At 36.1% G+C, this 20617-nt stretch overlaps 1 protein-coding gene across 1 annotated transcript in view; it reads right to left on the reverse strand.

The window, feature by feature from the left end:
• LOC149302932 (A disintegrin and metalloproteinase with thrombospondin motifs 19-like) overlaps positions 1-20617 on the reverse strand; it is a 104285-nt gene that overhangs the window by 26193 nt on the left and 57475 nt on the right. The window contains exons 9-14 of the mRNA XM_089481711.1: positions 12312-12417; positions 9623-9763; positions 7340-7490; positions 3245-3346; positions 452-582; positions 188-360 (exon numbers count right to left, since the gene is read on the reverse strand). Of these exons, the coding sequence (XP_089337837.1) occupies positions 188-360; positions 452-582; positions 3245-3346; positions 7340-7490; positions 9623-9763; positions 12312-12417 (804 nt within the window). The remainder of the gene's footprint in view (positions 1-187; positions 361-451; positions 583-3244; positions 3347-7339; positions 7491-9622; positions 9764-12311; positions 12418-20617) is intronic.

Here is a 20617-nt window from a genome sequence, read left to right on the forward strand (position 1 = left end):
GTGAGCATTGTCACAACTAATCTATAAAGATGCTATATATTTTGTTTTTTTAAATGTTAACTATTTTGAATAATAACAATGTAATATCGTGTTAGGAAAACTAACGCGAGTACTAGTGTCACCAGTACTAGTTCCAGTGGTTTCATCAACATACTGCAACAGCATTAGTGGGCTTTATTAGCCGTACCTTCATTAATGACAGAATGCCATCGATGCTTGTGCTTATGATATGAAGATCGGAAGCTGAAAGCCTGACACTGCCAATCTCTGAAGTCTGGCATTCCAGATGGGCACTTGGCATTCTCACAGATTCTGTACTGCATTTGAGGATCATTGCAATGTCTTCCTTCCTGACCTTGCCTGGATGAAAACACAACAGAAGGCTGAAAAATGCATGTTTTAAACAAAATGTGCACACCTTCTTGAAAAAAAAAATATAATCAAGCTTTACCCAAGGCATTTACGTTGTCTGCTGCTAACTCCTGTGCCGCAGGTCCTGCTACAAGAACTCCAGCTGCTCCACTCTCCAGATAACTGTTCGGCAGAAGATGACAGGTTTGTGCATTCTCCAACTCTACACCACTATAATAAAATGAGCAATATTAATAACAATAATATAAAATGGCAGACATAATACTCATTCTCCAAGCCTTTTTGACATATTTCTTGAAGTTTCCTCCCAATCCATACATCGATTACAGTAGTTATTATAGCCCTAAATACACTGCTCAAAATAATAAAGGGAACACTAAGATTACATATCCTAGATCTGAAAGAATGAACTAATCGTATGTCTTTACATAGTTGAATGTACTGACAACAAAATCACACAAAAATTCTCAATGGAAATCAAATTTATCAACCCATGGAGGTCTGGATATGGAGTCACACTCAAAATCAAAATGGAAAACCACACTACAGGCTGATCCAACTTTGATGTAATGTCCTTAAAACAAGTCACAATGAGGCTCAGTAGTGTGTGTGGCCTCCACGTGCCCGTATGACCTCCCTACAACGCCTGGGCATGCTCCTGATGAGGTTGCGGATGGTCTCCTGAAGGATGTCCTCCCAGACCTGGACTAAAGCATCTGCCAACTCCTGGACAGTCTGTGGTGCAACGTGGCGTTGGTGGATGGAGCGAGACATGATGTCCCATATGTGCTCAATTGGATTCAGGTCTGGGGAACAGGCGGGCCAGTCCATAAGCATCAATGCAGGAACTGCTGACACACTCCAGCCACATGAGGTCTAGCACTGTCTTGCATTAGGAGGAACCCAGGGCCAATCACACCAGCATATGGTCTCACAAGGGGTCTGAGGATCTCATCTCGGTACCTAATGGCAGTCAGGCTACCTCTGGCAAGCACATGGAGGGCTGTGCGGCCCCCCAAAGAAATGCCACCCCACACCATTACTGATCCACCGCCAAACCGGTCATGCTGGAGGATGTTGCAGGCAGCAGAACGTTCTCCACGGCGTCTCCAGACTCTGTCACGTCTGTCACATGTGCTCAGTGTGAACCTGCTTTCATCTGTGAAGAGCACAGGGCGCCAGTGGCGAATATGCCAATCCTGGTGTTCTCTGGCAAATGCCAAACGTCCTGCACGGTGTTGGGCTCTCATACCACCCTCATGGAGTCTGTTTCTGACCGGTTAAGTGGACACATGCACATCTGTGGCCTGCTGGAGGTCATTTTGCAGGGCTCTGGCAGTGCTCCTCCTTGCACAAAGGTGGAGGTAGCAGTCCTGCTGCTGGGTTGTTGCCCTCCTACGGCCTCCTCCACGTCTCCTGATGTACTGGCCTGTCTCCTTGTAGCGCCTCCATGCTCTGGACACTACGCTGACAGACACAGCAAACCTTCTTGCCACAGCTCGCATTGATTTGCCATCATGGATGAGCTGCACTACCTGAGCCACTTGTGTGGGTTGTAGACTCCGTCTCATGCTACCACTAGAGTGAAAGCACCGCCAGCATTCAAAAGTGACCAAGACATCGGCCAGGAAGCATAGGAACTGAGAAGTGGTCTGTGGTCACCACCTGCAGAAACAATCCTTTATTGGGGGTGTCTTGCTAATTGCCTATAATTTCCACCTGTTGTCTGTTCCATTTGCACAACAGCATGTGAAATTGATTGTCCATCAGTTTTGCTTCCTGAGTGGACAGTGTGATTTCACAGAAGTGTGATTGACTTCGAGTTACATTGTGTTGTTTAAGTGTTCCCTTTATTATTTTGAGCAGTGTATATGGTCCTGGAAATATAACTGTCCCACAAGGTAAAGTAAGCCATGTTTCTAAAATGTTATGAAATGAGATATGCGGTAACTTACTTCCAGAATGATATATACTAGATGTGTATATTTTGATTTGTACAAATTTGAATTTTAACAAAATTTGACAATATGTATATGTTGACAATTTGACAGTATGAATGACCCTTCATAATGACATTTCACTGAATACATTTGCCAGGAATGACCCTTCATAATACAGAATGAAGACAGTGAGTTCTCTACTGCAAACATTAGTTAATAAACCCCAAACACTATATACTTTTAAAGCTGCTGATTGACAATAAGCATGAGTCTCATTAAAGGTGACTTTATTGCATCGGTTTATAGTTAATTGATGCAATTAAATACATTAAGTAAAGTTTAATGCTTTAGGAAGCATAAAACAACACACAAAAATCAATATAAAGCATTGGATTACTGTAGTGTATCATTTTACACTTTGCTACTCAAATGACAAAAATAATAATTTACCAGAAGTACTGGTAGGGACTAGGAGAACTAAATAGTAACAATAACTTAAAAAAGATCTTTAAAAAACTTTAAAAATAAATTATAGTTCTTTGAAAGACATCATGAATAGGTACTGAGAACATTTCCCCTGTAAAGAGGTTCTGTAGTAAATGCATATAGTTTGTAATAAAATAACCACTAATGGTCAATTTCTGACCTAATATGCAAGTTATGGGGCATTTAATAGTATTGAAAACATTACCACTTTTTGAGGTTTGGGCGATTATATTATATTGTGTTGCCACTACTATTCTGTAGACATCTGATCTATTCATTTGATTTATACACATGTGCTGCTGCTAATTCCAAAGCTACTTTATGGGTTCAACTGTGTAACTTTTATATGCTTTCACAATAATAAAATACAACACCAGACCTTTAGAAATTACACCAATTATATTTTTGTTAAATTTCTTTTTCTGGAAATTGTACGATTTACATACCTTTTCCACGCCACATTCTGTACCATCCATTGGTGGATCCAGTTTTGTTCTACATTCTTTTTCACCTTCCAACTTACACCACAGTCCTGTACAAATGACATGCTAAAAAATATATTAAAAATGGCAGGCATATTATATAAGGAACTTATTACACGCAAGACATAGCGATAGTTACATGTATGTATGTTATATTTATATATTATCTTCTCTTCATTTGTCAATGTTTCTGTCCCTTTTTGAGTTTATCTATATGTTTTCACACATCCAGGTATTATAATGAAATGGATTTGCACAAATCTATCTATCTACGAGATCATTAAAAGTATGCATTAGTAATTGCTACATTAAAAATAAATGACACACTTATATACAGTTCACATTATGTGGCATTCTTCATTCACCCCATTCCCTCAAGATTGTAAGCTTGCGAGCAGGGCTCTCTCCACCTAATATATCAGTTTGTCTTAGTCTGTCAATTCTCGTCTTGTCATACCCCTTTAATATATGTATTGTATTAAGCGGTGCGTAAACTGTTGGCGCTATATCAATAAAAGATTATACTCATAATAATAATAATTATTATTATTATGGTCACATACTTAAGTTGTGCATTCACCTACTCTTCATGTCTAGAATCTTACATGGATATCTATTTTCTCTTATATGATAATTCTATAGGACTCTCCTAAAATATTTAGATTTGACAAGGTTTTGAACTCATTTTAACATGAAACTATAAAGCTTTCTTTAAGAGGAAATCATAAATCTTGATCTAGTTCTATCTTGTGTATTAACAGCGCTGGAAAAATGTTCACATCTATATTTCTTGATATGGAGGCTTTTTTTATCGGTTCCAGCTGCTCAGCTCACAGAAAGCGTGATAGTTTGATGCATGTCCCTCATTGCTTATAAAAGTGCTGTTCTTTAAAGCACGCCAGAGCCCTGTCATCAGCATAGAATTAAGAAAACATTTTGTTTAGACTTGGTGGAGATTCAAATATAGGAATAACTTTACTAATGTGTCTTGACCCTGAGTCTATGATACTCCCCAGAACCCCTTGAGTTGATTTGGTGTGTAACCTCTGAGTTCATTGCTGTCTACGTGAAACTTAATAACACTTGAGCATAATATATTTTTCTTAAATCTGTTTGAAATCACATGTAGTATTATAAAGGGGTGCATAGCAGAATTGCACACATTTTATACTTTTTTTACTCTAAACACTAAGAAAATTTCTCTAACAGAGTTGTACAAATGTGAATGTACTTTCTCCGAAGGCTCAAGGTTTGACAGCTGACAGTCCATTTCTTCAGGGATTTGACTTTAAGCCTTTTTTTCTTGAACATTTTCAACCGTCATACGAGAGCAGTAGACCCATCAATGGTTCTACATAAGCTATTATACCATTGTGAAAAACATCTCCTTTTCTAACAGTTACTTAACATTCCTTTTAAAGCAAAAGTGAAGAATGGATCTAACATATACTGATATCTGATAACTGGGCAACTGGAGTTAGTGAAACTCTTAAGAACCCCCAAAACCTTGCAGTGTACTGGCTAATTTGGTTGTCTCACCCATTAAGGAAAAAACATAAGAAGTAATGTGCCATTGCCAATATGCCACAGCTATTCAATCTAATACAGAAAAGCAAAGAGATTTCAAATTGAAATTATTTATAAATTATAATGGGCATATCACTCTTTATATGTAAAGCCCAATGGATCAGTGCAGAAGCAACAATCACAGTTAAAACTTGTGGAAGATACCGTCTAAATTAATCCTCATATATAGCAAATATAGACATATTTCTTCTAAAAACATTAAATGAAGAACGCTTCCTATATGTATTTATAAATACAGGCACAAAACATTATCAGTATAACATTTTTATATTAAACTTAAGCCAAAAAAATATTTATTGAATAGTTAGGCCTTAAAATGGTTCATTTAAACTGACCCAGGCAGTTACAAAAATGTCAGGTACAGAAATTAAATTGAATGGTTTAAATTAATTGGTTCACTATGTAGAAATTAATTGGTTATGAAGTAATGTCATGCTTGATGGAACTGACGCCAAGTAATACTTTATAATTTTATAATGACTATCAGTTGTCTGCTTGAAGTTTTTTCCTCTGTCTGATGAGAAAAGCTACATGTTTTGTTGTAAGTGGAGTGCTTCACTTACTGCATAGAATTTCTATTACTAATATATAACTTATTCCCGGTTAAAAGGTTAAATGTGACTTTAAAGGCTTTATTTAATAAGCACTTTTATGCTGCAGAGATGTTTCCACCCCCCAGCCATTTTTTCCCCAGTACTTTTAAATGTTACAAAGCCTTTTTGGTCAGTTCTGTTTTTGTTGAGTGTGACTGAGTCTGTGTCTGCTGTTGCCTTTCATATACAAACTCTAAATAGGCTAATCTGTGGTGCCCATCTGTACTTTGGCATGTCTTAATGTCTGTGAACCTGTTTTATCCATTGTTGAGCATTTATACTCATTAATGATTCTGTGTTGCTTTACTACATATCATCATGGTTGGTGATTCCATTAGTGGAAACGAATTGCTAGACTCCTGGGGGCAGTGGCCTCGGCAGGGGGGGGCATGCCCGCTTTACATCACGTCGCAATGTCACGGTAGGGCCAGAAAGAGGGAAGACTGTACCGACTCTCATAGTCTTCCCCCAAATCTTCAGCCAGTGTGGCAAATATTGTTTTTGGTGCGGCACTGGAGGGAGTGGTTGCATGCCAGGGAGTATGGAGCGCGGCCCAATTTTCCTAGGGTCCAATTTTTTTCAATATAAAATATATTGGCAACTGGGTCCAATATTTATATATATTGGCAGCAGGGTCTAATATTTATATATATTGGCAGAACGGTCTAATATTAATATATGTTGGCTGCAGGGTCTAATATTAATATATATATATATATATCTGCAGCAGGGGCTAATATTAAAGAATGAAAAATAACTGCCAGTTCAGCTGTTATTTTGAAATTATATTTCAATCACGGTCTTTACTTCAGTACATATTATGTAGTTAAAAATGCATGTCTACAGCATATATATATATATATATATATATTTATATATATATATATATATTTATATATATATATGTATATGTAGTGTTTTATAATTGGCACCCCTACTTTGGTCCCTGTCCCCCCATGTGCCCCCCTAAATATAAAAGCTGTAGACGCTATTGCCTAGGGGTAGTGGTTGCAAGGTGAAGAACCCTGGTGCTTACAGTGTTTCCCATTCTATCCTGTTTTAGCATTACATCGAGGGTTATTTTTATTACTAGACAAAACCAAGTTAACCCTATGAAATTAGCTCCATGGACAATTATATCAAAATTTCAACATTTTCAGAAGATATGGGACAAAATCTTAGCTTAAGCTTAAACTGAAAATGTATTCTCCTTTGTACACAAACATGACTCCTTTCATTCATATATACATAAGCATACAAACACATACTCTCTCTCGGCCCTCACCTTTCCCATGCCATCATATCTAATCAACTTCATGCCTTCCAACATTTATGTGCCACATTGAAGTAGAGCATCATATGCCAGCCTCAGAGAGGCCATGCGGGAGTTGTTATTGTCAATTAATTTCACAGCTTGGTGACCGGATCGGGGTCTTCATATCTCTCTAACTGGCCAATAAAAATCAGGATTGTCATACTTAAATTAGGACAGTTGGAAAATATGCAGCTCCTCTAGGACATTAAGGGCAGGCCCACTGGCAATATTCTCTCTAAAACTGTTGCGTGATCAATTGGCTACTTGTGAGTGCTTCATTTGAGTTTTGCTGGTGGGCCTCCACTCTACATACTTGAAAAAGAAGAGTATGACACTGAGACAACCCAGAAGTGCAGTTGTCTTAGCTGTTGTAGCATAGAAGTGGCTCTGATTTTGGGAGGCTAGGTGCAATGCACCTCTGGCATCCATCCAGAGCTGGCCCTGGGAACCACCATGACATAAATATGGTAAAATACAAGATGATTACTATCCCTTATGATAATTATTAGCATATGTTTTTTTATAGAACAGTTCTGTTTATAACTTTTATTATGTGTACCGTACCTGCATCTCATGACAAAATGAAGCTGTTGGTCCAAACAGAATCTGACATTGTTCATCTGCTGTGTATGTCATGCCTGGCATCTTGGAGGGAATAATCACCGAGCTTAAACTTTGTGGATTTGTTTGCAGCAAACAGTTACTGGCTTTTGACCTGGCAACAAACACACAGTTTGAAAGCAGGGAGGAAAGGAGAGGTGGTTATGACTAAACAGCCATAAATATTTATTTTACACTAAAGCTAAAAGAGGACAGAGGGCTATAACAATTTTATTTAGGTTTTACTCTTGGGGGGAAACTATACAGTTTTTGACACTAATGTAAGAATATTTTTGGGATTTCTAATGATACATAATGAAAATGCATGAAAACTATATGTAGAGGCTCTGGGAAATCACATCATATTCTCTTACTAACTGTTTACAGTATCGCATGGAGGGAAGCCAAAAGAACTGTGATTTTATAGTAGAAAAATGTAATTCAATGAGAATAACCTGTTTTCAGAAAACACATTGTCAATTAGTTATTCCCTTTGTAAGGTTTGAGGGTAAATGTTAAGTAACTAAAGTTAACATGAATAATTCATTAACAATGTGAATATAAACTTAGTATTAACTGCATTATGGTACACCAGACACATGCTGGACTAGTGTTAATCCATGCTTATTAGAATTGTGCATTCAGAATGTACAGAATTGTGTCGAACAAAGCCACGAAAACAAGGCCAGACCCCCCCCAAGCAGACACAAACGAAGCAAAAAGCTCCACATTTTCATCTAAAATCTGTGGGCCCTTTCACTCACACACTCTCTCATGCTCTCCAAATGTTTCCCTACCTTCTCTTTGCTTCTGCTTCTTTATCTTCTTGTCCATCTATCTTCTCCCTTCTATCATCTCATCTTCCCTTTTCTATCTTCCCCTTTCTATCTTCCCTCTTCTATCTTTGCTCTTCTATCGTCCCTCCTCTATCTATCTATCTATCTATCTATCTATCTATCTATCTATCTATCCTCTTCAATCCGTATCTGTCCGTATCTCTGCAGACATAACCAGGTGGGAGAGGACGCTACCAGAAGCTCTGCCATTTTGGAGGAATGTTATGTCCGTGCAGATGCACAGAGAAGATAGGGAGACATTCGGAGAGTGTGAGAAAGTGTGAAAGAGCCTGTGAACTTCAGCTGAAAATTTGTAGCTTTTTGCTTTGTTTTGTTTTTGGGGGGGTTGGCCTCATTTTCGAATATTCGTATGAACTGCCAAAATCTGGAAATTTTGTAAAAAATGTATGTATTGTTTTTATATATGAAGCAAACATGACCTCACAGTGAACAGAAAAAAACATCTTGTGATACAGTATATAAGAGGCTAAATGCAAAAGGATTTTCTGGAATGGCGTATATTTGAGAATTTTTTTCAGCCAGGCATACAAAAACAATTTAGAATAGTATTATTTTACAGTGGGCAGATCAATTATGATGGAACAAATAATACTGCAATTACTGGATTAGAGAAAACCTTAAACTGTGGCAGCATTATTGACCCATCAATTTCATGGACAGAGGTAGGATGCCTACGAAATTGATAGGTCAATAAAGCTGTTATTTAAGGTTTTCTCTATTTCACAAGTAATTAAATTACAAAAGAACTGCTTGACAATGGTATTCATAAAAAAAAGATATAACTACCGTTATACATAAAGGGATATTTCTACAAAACCAATGATAGCAATTATCTTATTGAATTTCATCTGCATCAATTGACCTGTTAATATAAGACTTTGCGTGACACAATTAGCTCACTAAATGGAAAGGTACTGTGGGAATAATATTTTCAAATATAAACTCTTATATCCATATGCAACATTATTTTTCAAACCCAAATAGTTTCACAGCTAAATCACATGAAGAATATCACAATGAAACCATTTTAAAAATAAACATTCTTGGTCATTTTGAACAGATCATTGGTAGAATACGTGGTTAACAAACTGATGTAACACAGTCCTTATGTAAACAATGGTTGTTCTGATGATTCATAAATCGTCCATCTGCTTCAAATTGTGGAGGGCAATACATTAACAATTTAATAACATCTGAAGGACGTGTAGATGCATGACTAAAGCAATATATAAGCTTACATAACATATACAATGGATATTGCAGCTGTTGATGTGACATATACTACCAATTACATTTCTCCTTACGTGTGTGTCTGTGATAATTCCCATTCATTGCAAGATTGACTGATCAAACGCCTCATTGAATACAATAATAAAGTACTGAAAATTACCTGAGGAACCTTTCAAGGTCTTCCCGGCTACATCTGGACCATGAAACATCACCAAGGTTTTGTCCCTTGATCCATTCTCCTGACATAATGTGGAGGCCATCTGCGCAGGAAGGGTGGTCATTGTCATGATTGATACCCATGCTGATTTAAGACATGTTAAAGAAAAAGAAAACCCTTAAAAATCTTCAGTATGATGTATTATTTCCTGTTTCTACATAAAGTAAATCTGTATCCATACTTACAACAAACTATTGATTTTGTGCTCATTTTCCAGGGAATTTCAATATAATTTGCTGGGTGTGTGTGTATATTTACAGTATATGGACAAAAATATTGGGATACCTGACAATTACACCAAAAGGGACTTTCATGGCATTGCATTATAAATACATAGACATTAGTATGTAGTTGGTCCCCCCTTTGCAGCTATAACAGCTTCCACTCTTCTGGTAAGACTTTCCACAAGATTTTGCAGTGTTTCTGTGGGAATGTGTGTCCATTCATCCACTAGAGAGGCTGCAGTTTGTTAATGATAACAGGGATTCCAAATCACTTCACCAAAGCCAGCGTTAATGTGCTTGTCCAGTATATTGAGACGGGCACTGGAGTGTTGCCAATTTTAATGTTCTAAGGAGCCTTAGAACATTAAAACCCCTGTTCAGTCCAGGAACTCAGAAGAAGCCGTTAGGCAAAACACCTCAGGCTTTCTAAATACCAGAATATGATTTAAGAATTTTGAGATGAGCTTGCTGTCATATGTCAGTTTGTGAGTGTACCTATTTTTGGATTGATTACTTTTATCTAAACTATTGCTTGTTGTCTGCTTGTCTCCCTATGTATGAGTGCCCCATTGTGTATTTTTCTATTAAATGCATGTGAGCATGAATGTCTATGTATAAGTGTATATGAAAGCATTTGTATGTACAAGCATAGATGTGTGTGAGGCTGTGAGCATAGGTGTGTATGTATGTGTGATAATGTATGTGTAAGTGGAAAGTGTATGGTTACGTGTTTAGCATGCATACGTGGTGTGAGAGGGTGCATGAGTGTTAGAATGACTGTTAGTGAGTATGAGTAAGTGTACGTGTAAGGATGTGTATGTGTGTTAGCTTGTATAAATTTGTGTAAGTGTGTTAACATACTTTATGTGTGCCAAAGTGCATGGGGCAAAGAGTGCAGAGACCAGCTGTTTGGGGGGCAATGATGGCACATACATGCTGTTTCAGGGCAGTGATGGCACATGCGGAGTTTTTGGATGGCACTGATAAGCTGTTTGGGGGCAAAGGGAGCGCTGTGGGACATGTTATTTTTGTGAACTTGGGGGGCCCCAGGACAATTTCCGCACCTGAGCCCTGTTGTTTCTAGTTACGCCCCTGATGGTTAGTGAGAACTGAGGGAAATATAGTACAAGAAATTAATATCTTCAGTCTGCCACAGATATAAAAAACCCTCTACATTTAACAAAATATTCAAATCTATACTATAAAAGAACAAACTACAGGTAGTTATAATAAATGAGGGCCAAAGGCAATGAGGGTTACAGTTTCTTTTTACATCAATTTTTTTTTTTACATATATAGAACCTGATGAATCTCTATAGTACCCAATAAAGCCTTAAGCCGCCCATAACTGATATAACTCTAAGCAAGCTGATCCTTATTTAATCTTTAAGAAATGAAGAAATATATTGAACGTTTCTAGAAGCTAAAAGAAAAGATGCACATTTTAGAATCATTACATTAACACACATTAATCAGTGAAAAAGAAAGATAACAAACGAAAACCTTAACAAAACTATATTACTTACGTTATGTCATAACAAATTTTAACAGTCCTATTAAACTCATTTTGAAAAATAGCCCTGGGCAAGAATACTCTTCCCCAGCTCTGCACATGGTTGTCAAGTCAACTAAAAATATTTTTATCTTATAAAAACCTTTCTAGGAATAGGGCTGCCAAATGAGTTTGTGATCATTTTGCAGAAAACTGGTGCCAATTGAAATGGATTTGTAAAGATGAACTCTTCACATTCTGTCTACTATCGGTCTGCCAAAAGTGCTTTCAGTGCAGTTCTTGCTGATTCTAAAATTCCTTTTAGTTGTCACCTTATATTGTTTAAACAAAGTTAATAATTTGGACTGTTCTAAAAAATAGAATCCCGCTACAAAAAAATGAAGGGAAACCAAGTTAACGATGGGAGGAAAACAATATTGTTTTGTTTCTTTTAAGAAAACAATTTCCTGTTTAACACCACCATAATAGCCAAGCAGTGGCATATTATTCTCACCAATAAGGTACATATAAAAGATGTGGCCATATAGCTCACAAAAATGCCAAAATGTCAGGTTTCCACCTAAGGGGTAGAGTCACAAAAGGTGTAAATTGGTTCAATAGTTTGACTGTTATTCCAACTTGTGCAATTTGCATTAGAAATAAAAGTGGTGAACCAAAAGTGGTGAGTTTTTTAAGACCAACACGGCCCTTCTTGCAGGAGAAACTGCAAAAAGGGATGTGTTGGTCTTTAAAAACTAGATCTCTTGCTAGATGAGATGCAACTGCTAATCTCTGGGATTATGGAATTTCCCATGAGTAATAGTTATGTACATTGGAATCAATACACAACAAAACAGTTCTCTGTGAGACTAAATAGAGGCTAAACAGATTTTTTATAAAATGTTAAAAAACATACTTGTGACCCATCTCATGTGCAATAGTAAATGCAAGATTCAGTCCATTGTCTTCTGCGATTATGCATTTCCTTTTTTCGCTGCACATTCCATTCAGATATGCTATACCTGTAAAAAATATTTGATTTAATTAGCATTAAGAGTACATTTTAAATAGAGTTCATTGGTAAGCAATGGCTAACAGAGGTGGGCTGGGCAAGTTAAAAGGCATAAAAAGAGTATAATATGGTGAATGTGTTGAAATAGGTTTAAACATTAGTACTATGGCAAAAAAAACTAGAAAAGTGGGACTTTTCAGAAATCATGTTGCTCTGAGATCTTATACATGCATCACTAACTCTTGTGGTGTCAAGATAAAAAAATACTAAGACAACACCACTGGCTAATAGCATAAAATATTTTTGTTTTTAGTTTGGTTCTTGTACATTCTAGATGGTAGCATTCTTATAAAAAGTCATAGCAACCAAAAACAATGTTTAAAGTAACACTTGAAAGAGGTCTAGTGCACAATCATTGGATTTACGAATACCTCCAGAATGGAAAGATGATGTCAAAATCACTTTAAAACTGAAGTCATAATTTGTAACTTTTTAGTGTGTAAGTAATTTTGTAGAATAAATATTTTTCTCACAATAGCACAAAGTTCTGTGTTTTCGTAAACAGAGATAAAACAGATTTGATTTTAGTTTTAAAATTGTAACCATGGAAAATCTGTGTTGTCCTATCCAAGAAACAACAAGTTTTTAACTGTTTTTATAGACCCAGGTCAAAACAGTAAATTCAATTTGTAATGCAAAAGAAACATTTTGCATTCAGTGGTGCGCAAATTAATTCAGACACATTAAAGTAATTACATTTATTAACTTTCACTCAGTGACCAGTTCATTTTACCTAGTTGTGTCTTGGATATAGCCCACAGGGTTATATAGGGTTTAAACCGGGCATTGAAGCATACGTATAAATTAATTTCTTGGAAAATGTTTTTAATGTTTCATGATGTGTGGTATGGTGTCAGGTTGTGTTGCAGTATTTCATCTCTATTTGGGCATTTTCTCACCAAAAGCTTTTCTAAAGATGCTTTTATTATAGCCTTAAAAGAATTAAAAAAAACTCTCCAGCTGCCAGATGCCTCTGAGGGTCTTAGCCTACTTTGTAATGATTATTTGTGTTATTTTCCAACACTAGTTTGTGATGTTGTTTAAACTTTTTTTTTTAATTAAGATTTAAATGGTTAGTGGTTCTGAGTAAGCCCAGTGCCAGCAAAAGAAAGAAGAGACCTCTAAGGTCCAGGAAGCTCATGTTACCTTTTTTTTTCTGATCCACTCAAAGGTATCATCTTCAACTAAAGACTCAAAGCTCTTTGGGCTAATACAGCTCTATATATCCTTACAAAATAAAAGTGTTTCAAAGTTAATGATTGTCCTTATTCATTTTTCCACCATTTTATGCGACTTCTAGTGCAGAATAGATATTACCACTATGGCTACCAAAAGAATGATCCAATAAGCAAGGACCTTCCAGCGTTTGCTATGGTGATAAAAGTGTGATAACACAACAAGGATACCCACACATAGACCTGATTTGCAGTATCACTAGTGGGATACATTCAAAACACTTATAACACTGATCACTATTGGTACTTGTTACATATTATTCTACAAAATGTGTAATATGTATAAATATATCACAAATAAACCCACTGAAATAAAGCAAAGCTTGCCGCCACTGCAGGTGAGCTTATGTGCTTTGGCCAGAATAAAGTACTCTTAAAGCCTCATGGTTATTAAGTGCATATATCTGCAAGTTTGGCTTTAAGCCCCGGTAACTTGTTCTATACTGTCCAATAATGAGCTATTAGATTTCACTTCAGATGTCAAATATTCTATTGTAGCCCAAAATGTTTGCCAAGGCAAAACTGTATAACCAAGCATCTTTCATTGAATGCACCTTAGTAGACGTGAATTCCCATCCAACAGCATTGTCTCCACTAATGCAATATAATACTGAAGTCTATAGAATACATAGTCAAATACGCTATTAAAACTTTAATAATTTTATTTTAATGATCCTTTGTTAATTGTGAAACATTGCTCAGAGCACTAAGTGGTCAGTGCTCATTTGTACTTTTTGCATCCACAGTTTGAATGTTACTATGTGTATTTACCAAAGACGTAGCATATAATACTTCTGTTCTCTTGGTCTTTAATTTTCCCTAGGTTTTTTTTTAGGTGGGAGTGGAGTTAGTTAATTATTTTGATATCAGAGAAATTAAAGGTAGGATTTCATTCATTTCATGAGTAATTATTTTGGGATTTCAGGCAATGAATGTCCACTATTATATCATATTATAGTTTTTAGCACATACTAGTATCAATTACAATTGAATGACATGTTCTAGCTATTAATACCTCCTAGGCTGCTCTGATTTCAATTCTTGGGCTACTGCCAAAAGAATCATTTCGGTATATTCACTAAGGAAAGCATTGGCTGAATTTTCAGGAGAGTTTATGTTTCAGCTTTATCATTACTCATTATGAAGGGCAAACACTGGTTCTGCAGCAAGAATAACTGAGCTGGCCATGTATAACCGATAATTCAAAGGACTTTGGGGAAATACCATGGATTTAACTATACATTATACAGGGCCAGCTAAGCCCTTCCTGCAGCAGAAGTTTATTGGCATTTATTGACCTTCATAATGTTTAATAGACTAGCTAATAGACCCCTTTGTCTCTTTTAATTGCAATTCAACAATGGTCCTTAGAGTAATAAGGATTTTGGCCAACATTTACGCAAATTAACGGATTCATTCTTAGGCATGGGTTTTCTATGCATTTCACAAGATACTTGCCTGCTAAATGTGTTTTTTTTGGCTGTTTTATAACTGGGCCACCTGCCTAGACTTTTCCTGAAGACTGATTGTTAGCAGCCCTCCCCTCACTAATCAAGAGTCCCTTTTCCCCCCACAAGAGTGGCAACCATAATGCTTTGTCATCTTTTATATTATAATCTTTTATTTATTAAATGCCAACAAATTACACAGCGCTGCACAATTTAATTGGGACAGTTAACATACCTAACAAATATACATTAATACATACAGATGCATCAGGAGTTGAGAACACTGCCCATGAGCTTCACTATCTAGCCTCTTATGATAGCTCTCCTCGTGAGCTTACAATCAAATGAAGTAGTATGGGTAATGGAAACAAAGGGAGGGGTGAAAAGAGGGAGTAATAGCTCTCTGGTAGCAGTAATTACGGCTAAGTGATTTCAGGATGCAGAAGAGGATGTATAAATAAAAGGGCTCAGGATGTTTCAGGAAAGCTACAAGAGAGGAAAAAGAGATGAATAAGAGAGGATAGTGCTGGAAAAGGGGTGGGTTATGGCTGTAGGAGGCCAGAGGGGGAGGGGATCAAGAATGTACTTTTCCAAGGTAAACAACATTTGCCCAAAAATAAACAATGTCCCCAAAATACATATTTGATACGGGAAAAACATACATAATAATAGAATATACAAATTGGTGGTGCTTCCAGGTCAGGCAAAGTCTAAATAAGGTTGAGTACCTTTTTGATTCTTGCAAGGACCTTTACTTCAGATGGTGGTTTGCAAAGGGCTTAGGATGTTTCAGGAAAGCTAGATTTTTTGGGGGGGTGAGTATCAATTAGCATGTGCTTTCTATATTTGCACAAAAAAACTGTATTGGCTGTTGTTGTGGTGCATGACTGAGCATTTTATTTATAACAACAATTTCATTGTTCATCCCACCCTAACTTGTATATACTGTATGTTCTTATTAGTGGTTGTGTATACAATGTATAAGGGAGAAAACCAGGATTTAGCACTGATTAACGAAAATTCTCATTCAATGAGTTGTGAGTAGTATTAATTGTGCTTTACTTTTCTCTACTTGAGAATAAACACCAGGTTCAATATCTTTGTAGAGCCTCTTTACAGTGAAATTAACAAATTATGTGAAACATTGAAATTATACATATAATTTATGAATGAATATGTTAACAAGATGAATAGTTATTTATAATGAAGTCATCTGACAAGGATATAACCAGATTAAAAGGGATAAACTGAATTAGACTGCAGTTTCCTTTAATATACCTTAACTAGACGAAGCTATTAGGAAGTGCTGCAATTTAACAACTGTATAATTACAGTAAAGTAAAAACATTTTGTTTTATAATTGATCATTTAAATTATCTTAAATGCCGAGTAATTACAGTATTTTTCCTTGAAATAAACTATTTGCTTGAGCCTCTGTAGCTAAGGCAATAGTGTAAATTGCATGTTTACAATAACCAGACCACTACTTTAAATATAAGGTAACATCATTCTGCAGATGCATGTGCATTTTAAGTAAGTGCTTAGTATTTAAACGAAGGCCTGGGTACTATAAAGGTTACGCATTAATGCAAGGATTGCGGCATATTGGTATGTATAAACAGAGTATCCAGCATTTGTAGTCTCTCAATTTATGGCACCATATTGCACCTTTTCTTTCAAAGATCTAATAATTTGGCACACTTGTCTATTGCTTCACTAGCGTTTGCTTTTTTTGTTTCTTGGAGCAAAATGTGTCTCCAAGTGATTTATATTAGACTTGTGTATTCGGATTCGTACATATTTTAATTTTAATAAAATTTGCCTATTCATACTAATGTCCGAAAAGGGGAGAGACCCCCCAATAGAGCTCTATGTTTTTGTTTGCTTTTCTTAAAGAGTTTTTGCTCTCTCACTCTCCTATGCTGTCACGCATTCTCATACTGTCACATTCTCTCTCCCACCCTCCCTACCTTCCCCACCAACCACTTATATATTCCCGTCTCCTTTTCTGCAGCATACAGTAGAAGCGAAGAACAAAAAGAAGCAAGACAAGAAGCAAGGATGCAGAAAAGGAGACATGAAAGTAGTTGATAGAGAATGTAGGGTGACATTGAGAGAGAGCATGAGAGAGTTTGAGTGAGAGTGTGAGAGAATGAATGAGGGTGAGTGACAAATTTTGTTGTCTTAAAACGGTGATTGGAGACTTGTGGAAGAAGTCACTGCAGCGCCGCCATTCGGGTGGAAGTTGCCAGGTTTTGACCATGGAGATGCGGACAAAGAAAGAGGATTAAGGATTGAAGATAGAATAGAAAAGAGAGAGGATAAGGGAGAAGATGAAGAAGATGTACAAGAGGAAGAGGAAGTGGTCGGCAGAGAAAGTAGGAAAACATTTGGAGAGCGTGAGAGGGAGTGAACAAGAATGCAAGTGTGAGAGAGTGTGAGTGAATGTGGAAAATTCTGAGCTTTTTGCTTCGTTTTTGTTTGGAAATGGAGGTCTGGCCTCATTTTTGGGGCTTCGAACAAATCTCCGAATTTACCAAAATGCATAAACCTAGTCTCTACCTTTTACTGCGGTCTATGATTTTGTACTTCAGCTATATTTTCATAATTAATGTATCAAACAGCATAATCATGACACTAAGATTAACTAAGTTCTAGGCAGGGTAATCTTTTAACCTTGACTTCTTACCCCCCCCTTTGGCGCTTAATACGCTACATACTTTGTGCTGTAGGCAACACCCTATATGCACCCTATACTATTTATTATTAATACTTTTATTAGTATGTCTACACAGTAACCACACTAACAAAATCAGTAAACTTGCCTGCGGACTGCGGGCGGTACATGACCTCTTTTACCACAGACCTTAAAAACAATATAATCAATGCTAGGCTAGCCTATATGATATTTTTTTTTTGTCCCTAGTAAAAGGAAAATATGACCACTAGACTGCATATGTACAGCATGTGTTCATATAGACCTTGGCATAGACCTAAAACTGTACTAAAGCATCTACTTTGGAGTTCAGCAAGACTTTGCAGCAGTTTATTGTGTGTGGGGCAATTCTTAAATGACTTGATAGTAGTCCCATACATGATGTGAGACATTAGTAGCAGAATTTATTTCAGACATTTGGACATTTTGTTTTAATACGACATATAATCATTATAAATTACTGTATGTATGGGTGTATACGTTTATAATGTACACATATTATACAATAATGAAAACGATATAATAAAATTGCAGATTTGCAATTGTAACTCTTTTCTTTCATTGCTTAAAGCAATTAATGTGCATGTAATCTGCCGTCAATCACATTAATAAGAAACAGGTTTTTTTTTAAGGAGGCACATGTGTTGTACACCTGTGGGCTCTTGACACAAAGACATAACCTAAAAACTTTTAAAAATACAAAGAACAGAAACAAGATTTCGGTGCATGTAGTAACAAGGGTCTCAAATATAGGTCACTTTTTTATTGGCTGGTGAAATTAGTATTTAAATTTAGAGTTTCCACTTGAGAATAATATATAGCATATATTATGGGATGAATATAATCATATGAGGTAAATAATAGGAGAACAAGGTGTATTTGTCAGAAAGGAAACATGCATTTTTTTGGTTGCTCCAGATCAAATATAAAATCAGAACAAGACGTCAAAACCTCAAAAAAGAGGGTCAGAGGAGTTATACTTCCTTAGGTAGGAGCTTCATGTCCAGCAAAACAAACACTTTGACAGCCGAGGGTAGCTTATGAAAAAGACAAGAAGATAAAACTTTATAGAACTATTATAAAACAAAGAAAAAAAGATTTGAATGATATTTTAGTGGTAGTTTAGCCCATAAGTATGGTTTAGATAATTTGATTAGATTGTCTGAGCAGGGCCCGCATTCTCACATCTTGTTATGTTACAGTAACTCACAAAAGTGAGTACACCCCTCACATTTTTGTGAATATTTTATTATATCTTTTCATTTAACAACACTGTTACATTAACCCCTTAAAGACCGGGCTTATTTTTTTCTTTTTGTACCCTTTGGGACCAAGGCTGTTTTAACACTTTTGCGGTGCTTGTGTTCAGCTGTAATTTTCTCCTCACCCATTTAGTGTACCCACACAAGTTATATATTGTTTTTTTCAGGACTTTCTTCAGATATGGGCTTTCTTCAGATACCATTTTTTTGATCATATCATCTTATTTACAAAAAAAAAATGACTTTTATTTAAAAAATCTTTTACTCACCTGCAAAAGCAAGTAAAAAACTAGCTAGATTCTACTGTTTGTCCTCAGTTTAGAAATACCCAATGTTTTTTTGCTGTTTTTTTTTGTAAGTTATTGGGCAATAAGTACAAGTAGCGTTTTATGATTTCCAAACTTTTTTTCCAAATCTGGTCATTCTGCCTCCATCTCCTCTTTGGAACATCTTTGAAGCCGGTTAACTCAATTTATCCCATATATTTTTGAAAACTAGACACCCTAGGGTATTTCAAATGCTGGTATTTTAACCCTTTCCATGCACTAATTATATATTTTTTCTCACAAATTGTAATTTAGTTATAAATATACAGGTCCTGGTTGTCAGATATTTTATCATAGAAAACATGTATTCCATATATTCTGTACTTTACATGAACACAAAATGGAGTCAGAACCATTTTATTTTACTTAATCATGTAGTGATTATTTCTTTTTGTCCTTGTTCCCTCTATAATTGAGAACAAAGGAGTATTTATGTATAATGATGTTTCAGCGTATATATGATACAATTAATGTTATCTTCCATGAGAAAGTTAAGGAGTAGACGCTGCATATCTTTAGAAATGTAACTTGGAATGGGGGATACATGGTAAGACTACCAAGGCCTGAGTTACTATCTAGGAGGTAACACCTGGCGATTAGGGTGACCAAGAATAAATTCCAAACACATATGTAATGGTTTTAAATTAATTCTTAGACCAGAGCGTCTCTCACAGGTAAATTAAGAAATTACAACGGTGTAAATATGAGTAGAAATCCTAATTTTAATGGGTAAAACCCACCGTTATGATTGGAGAATTCCAATCAAGAGGTGGAGGCTATGATAATAAGCTCTGTTTTTAAGCTTATGTCTTGGATAATTAGGAAAAAAAAAAGAAAAAGGAAAAGGACGGACTTATTCACCAAATTTACCCCAGAGAATTGGAATCTTAAGATTCTGGCACCATATTTCACTCTTGGAGTTACTTTGAGTTCTAACCTATATAACTGGTAGAAAGTTATATTCTTTTCCACTTAATTTCTTGCCAATGAACCTGGATTAATTTCTACAAGGACCGGTGGGACAACAGCAACAAGTGGTGGTAATTATAATTGTTTTATTATTCTGAATAGAGATGAATTTTGTCTTCTTCATATAGAATTCCCTGTTTCTGGGAAATAATATATTGCATTATTGTATATGACGGCTTGTGAGACTGCAGCTT

Source organism: Sceloporus occidentalis, unplaced genomic scaffold, assembly GCF_023333645.1.
Source record: "Sceloporus occidentalis isolate IW3139 unplaced genomic scaffold, rSceOcc1.0.p SCAF_16, whole genome shotgun sequence".
NCBI lineage: Eukaryota > Metazoa > Chordata > Lepidosauria > Squamata > Phrynosomatidae > Sceloporus > Sceloporus occidentalis.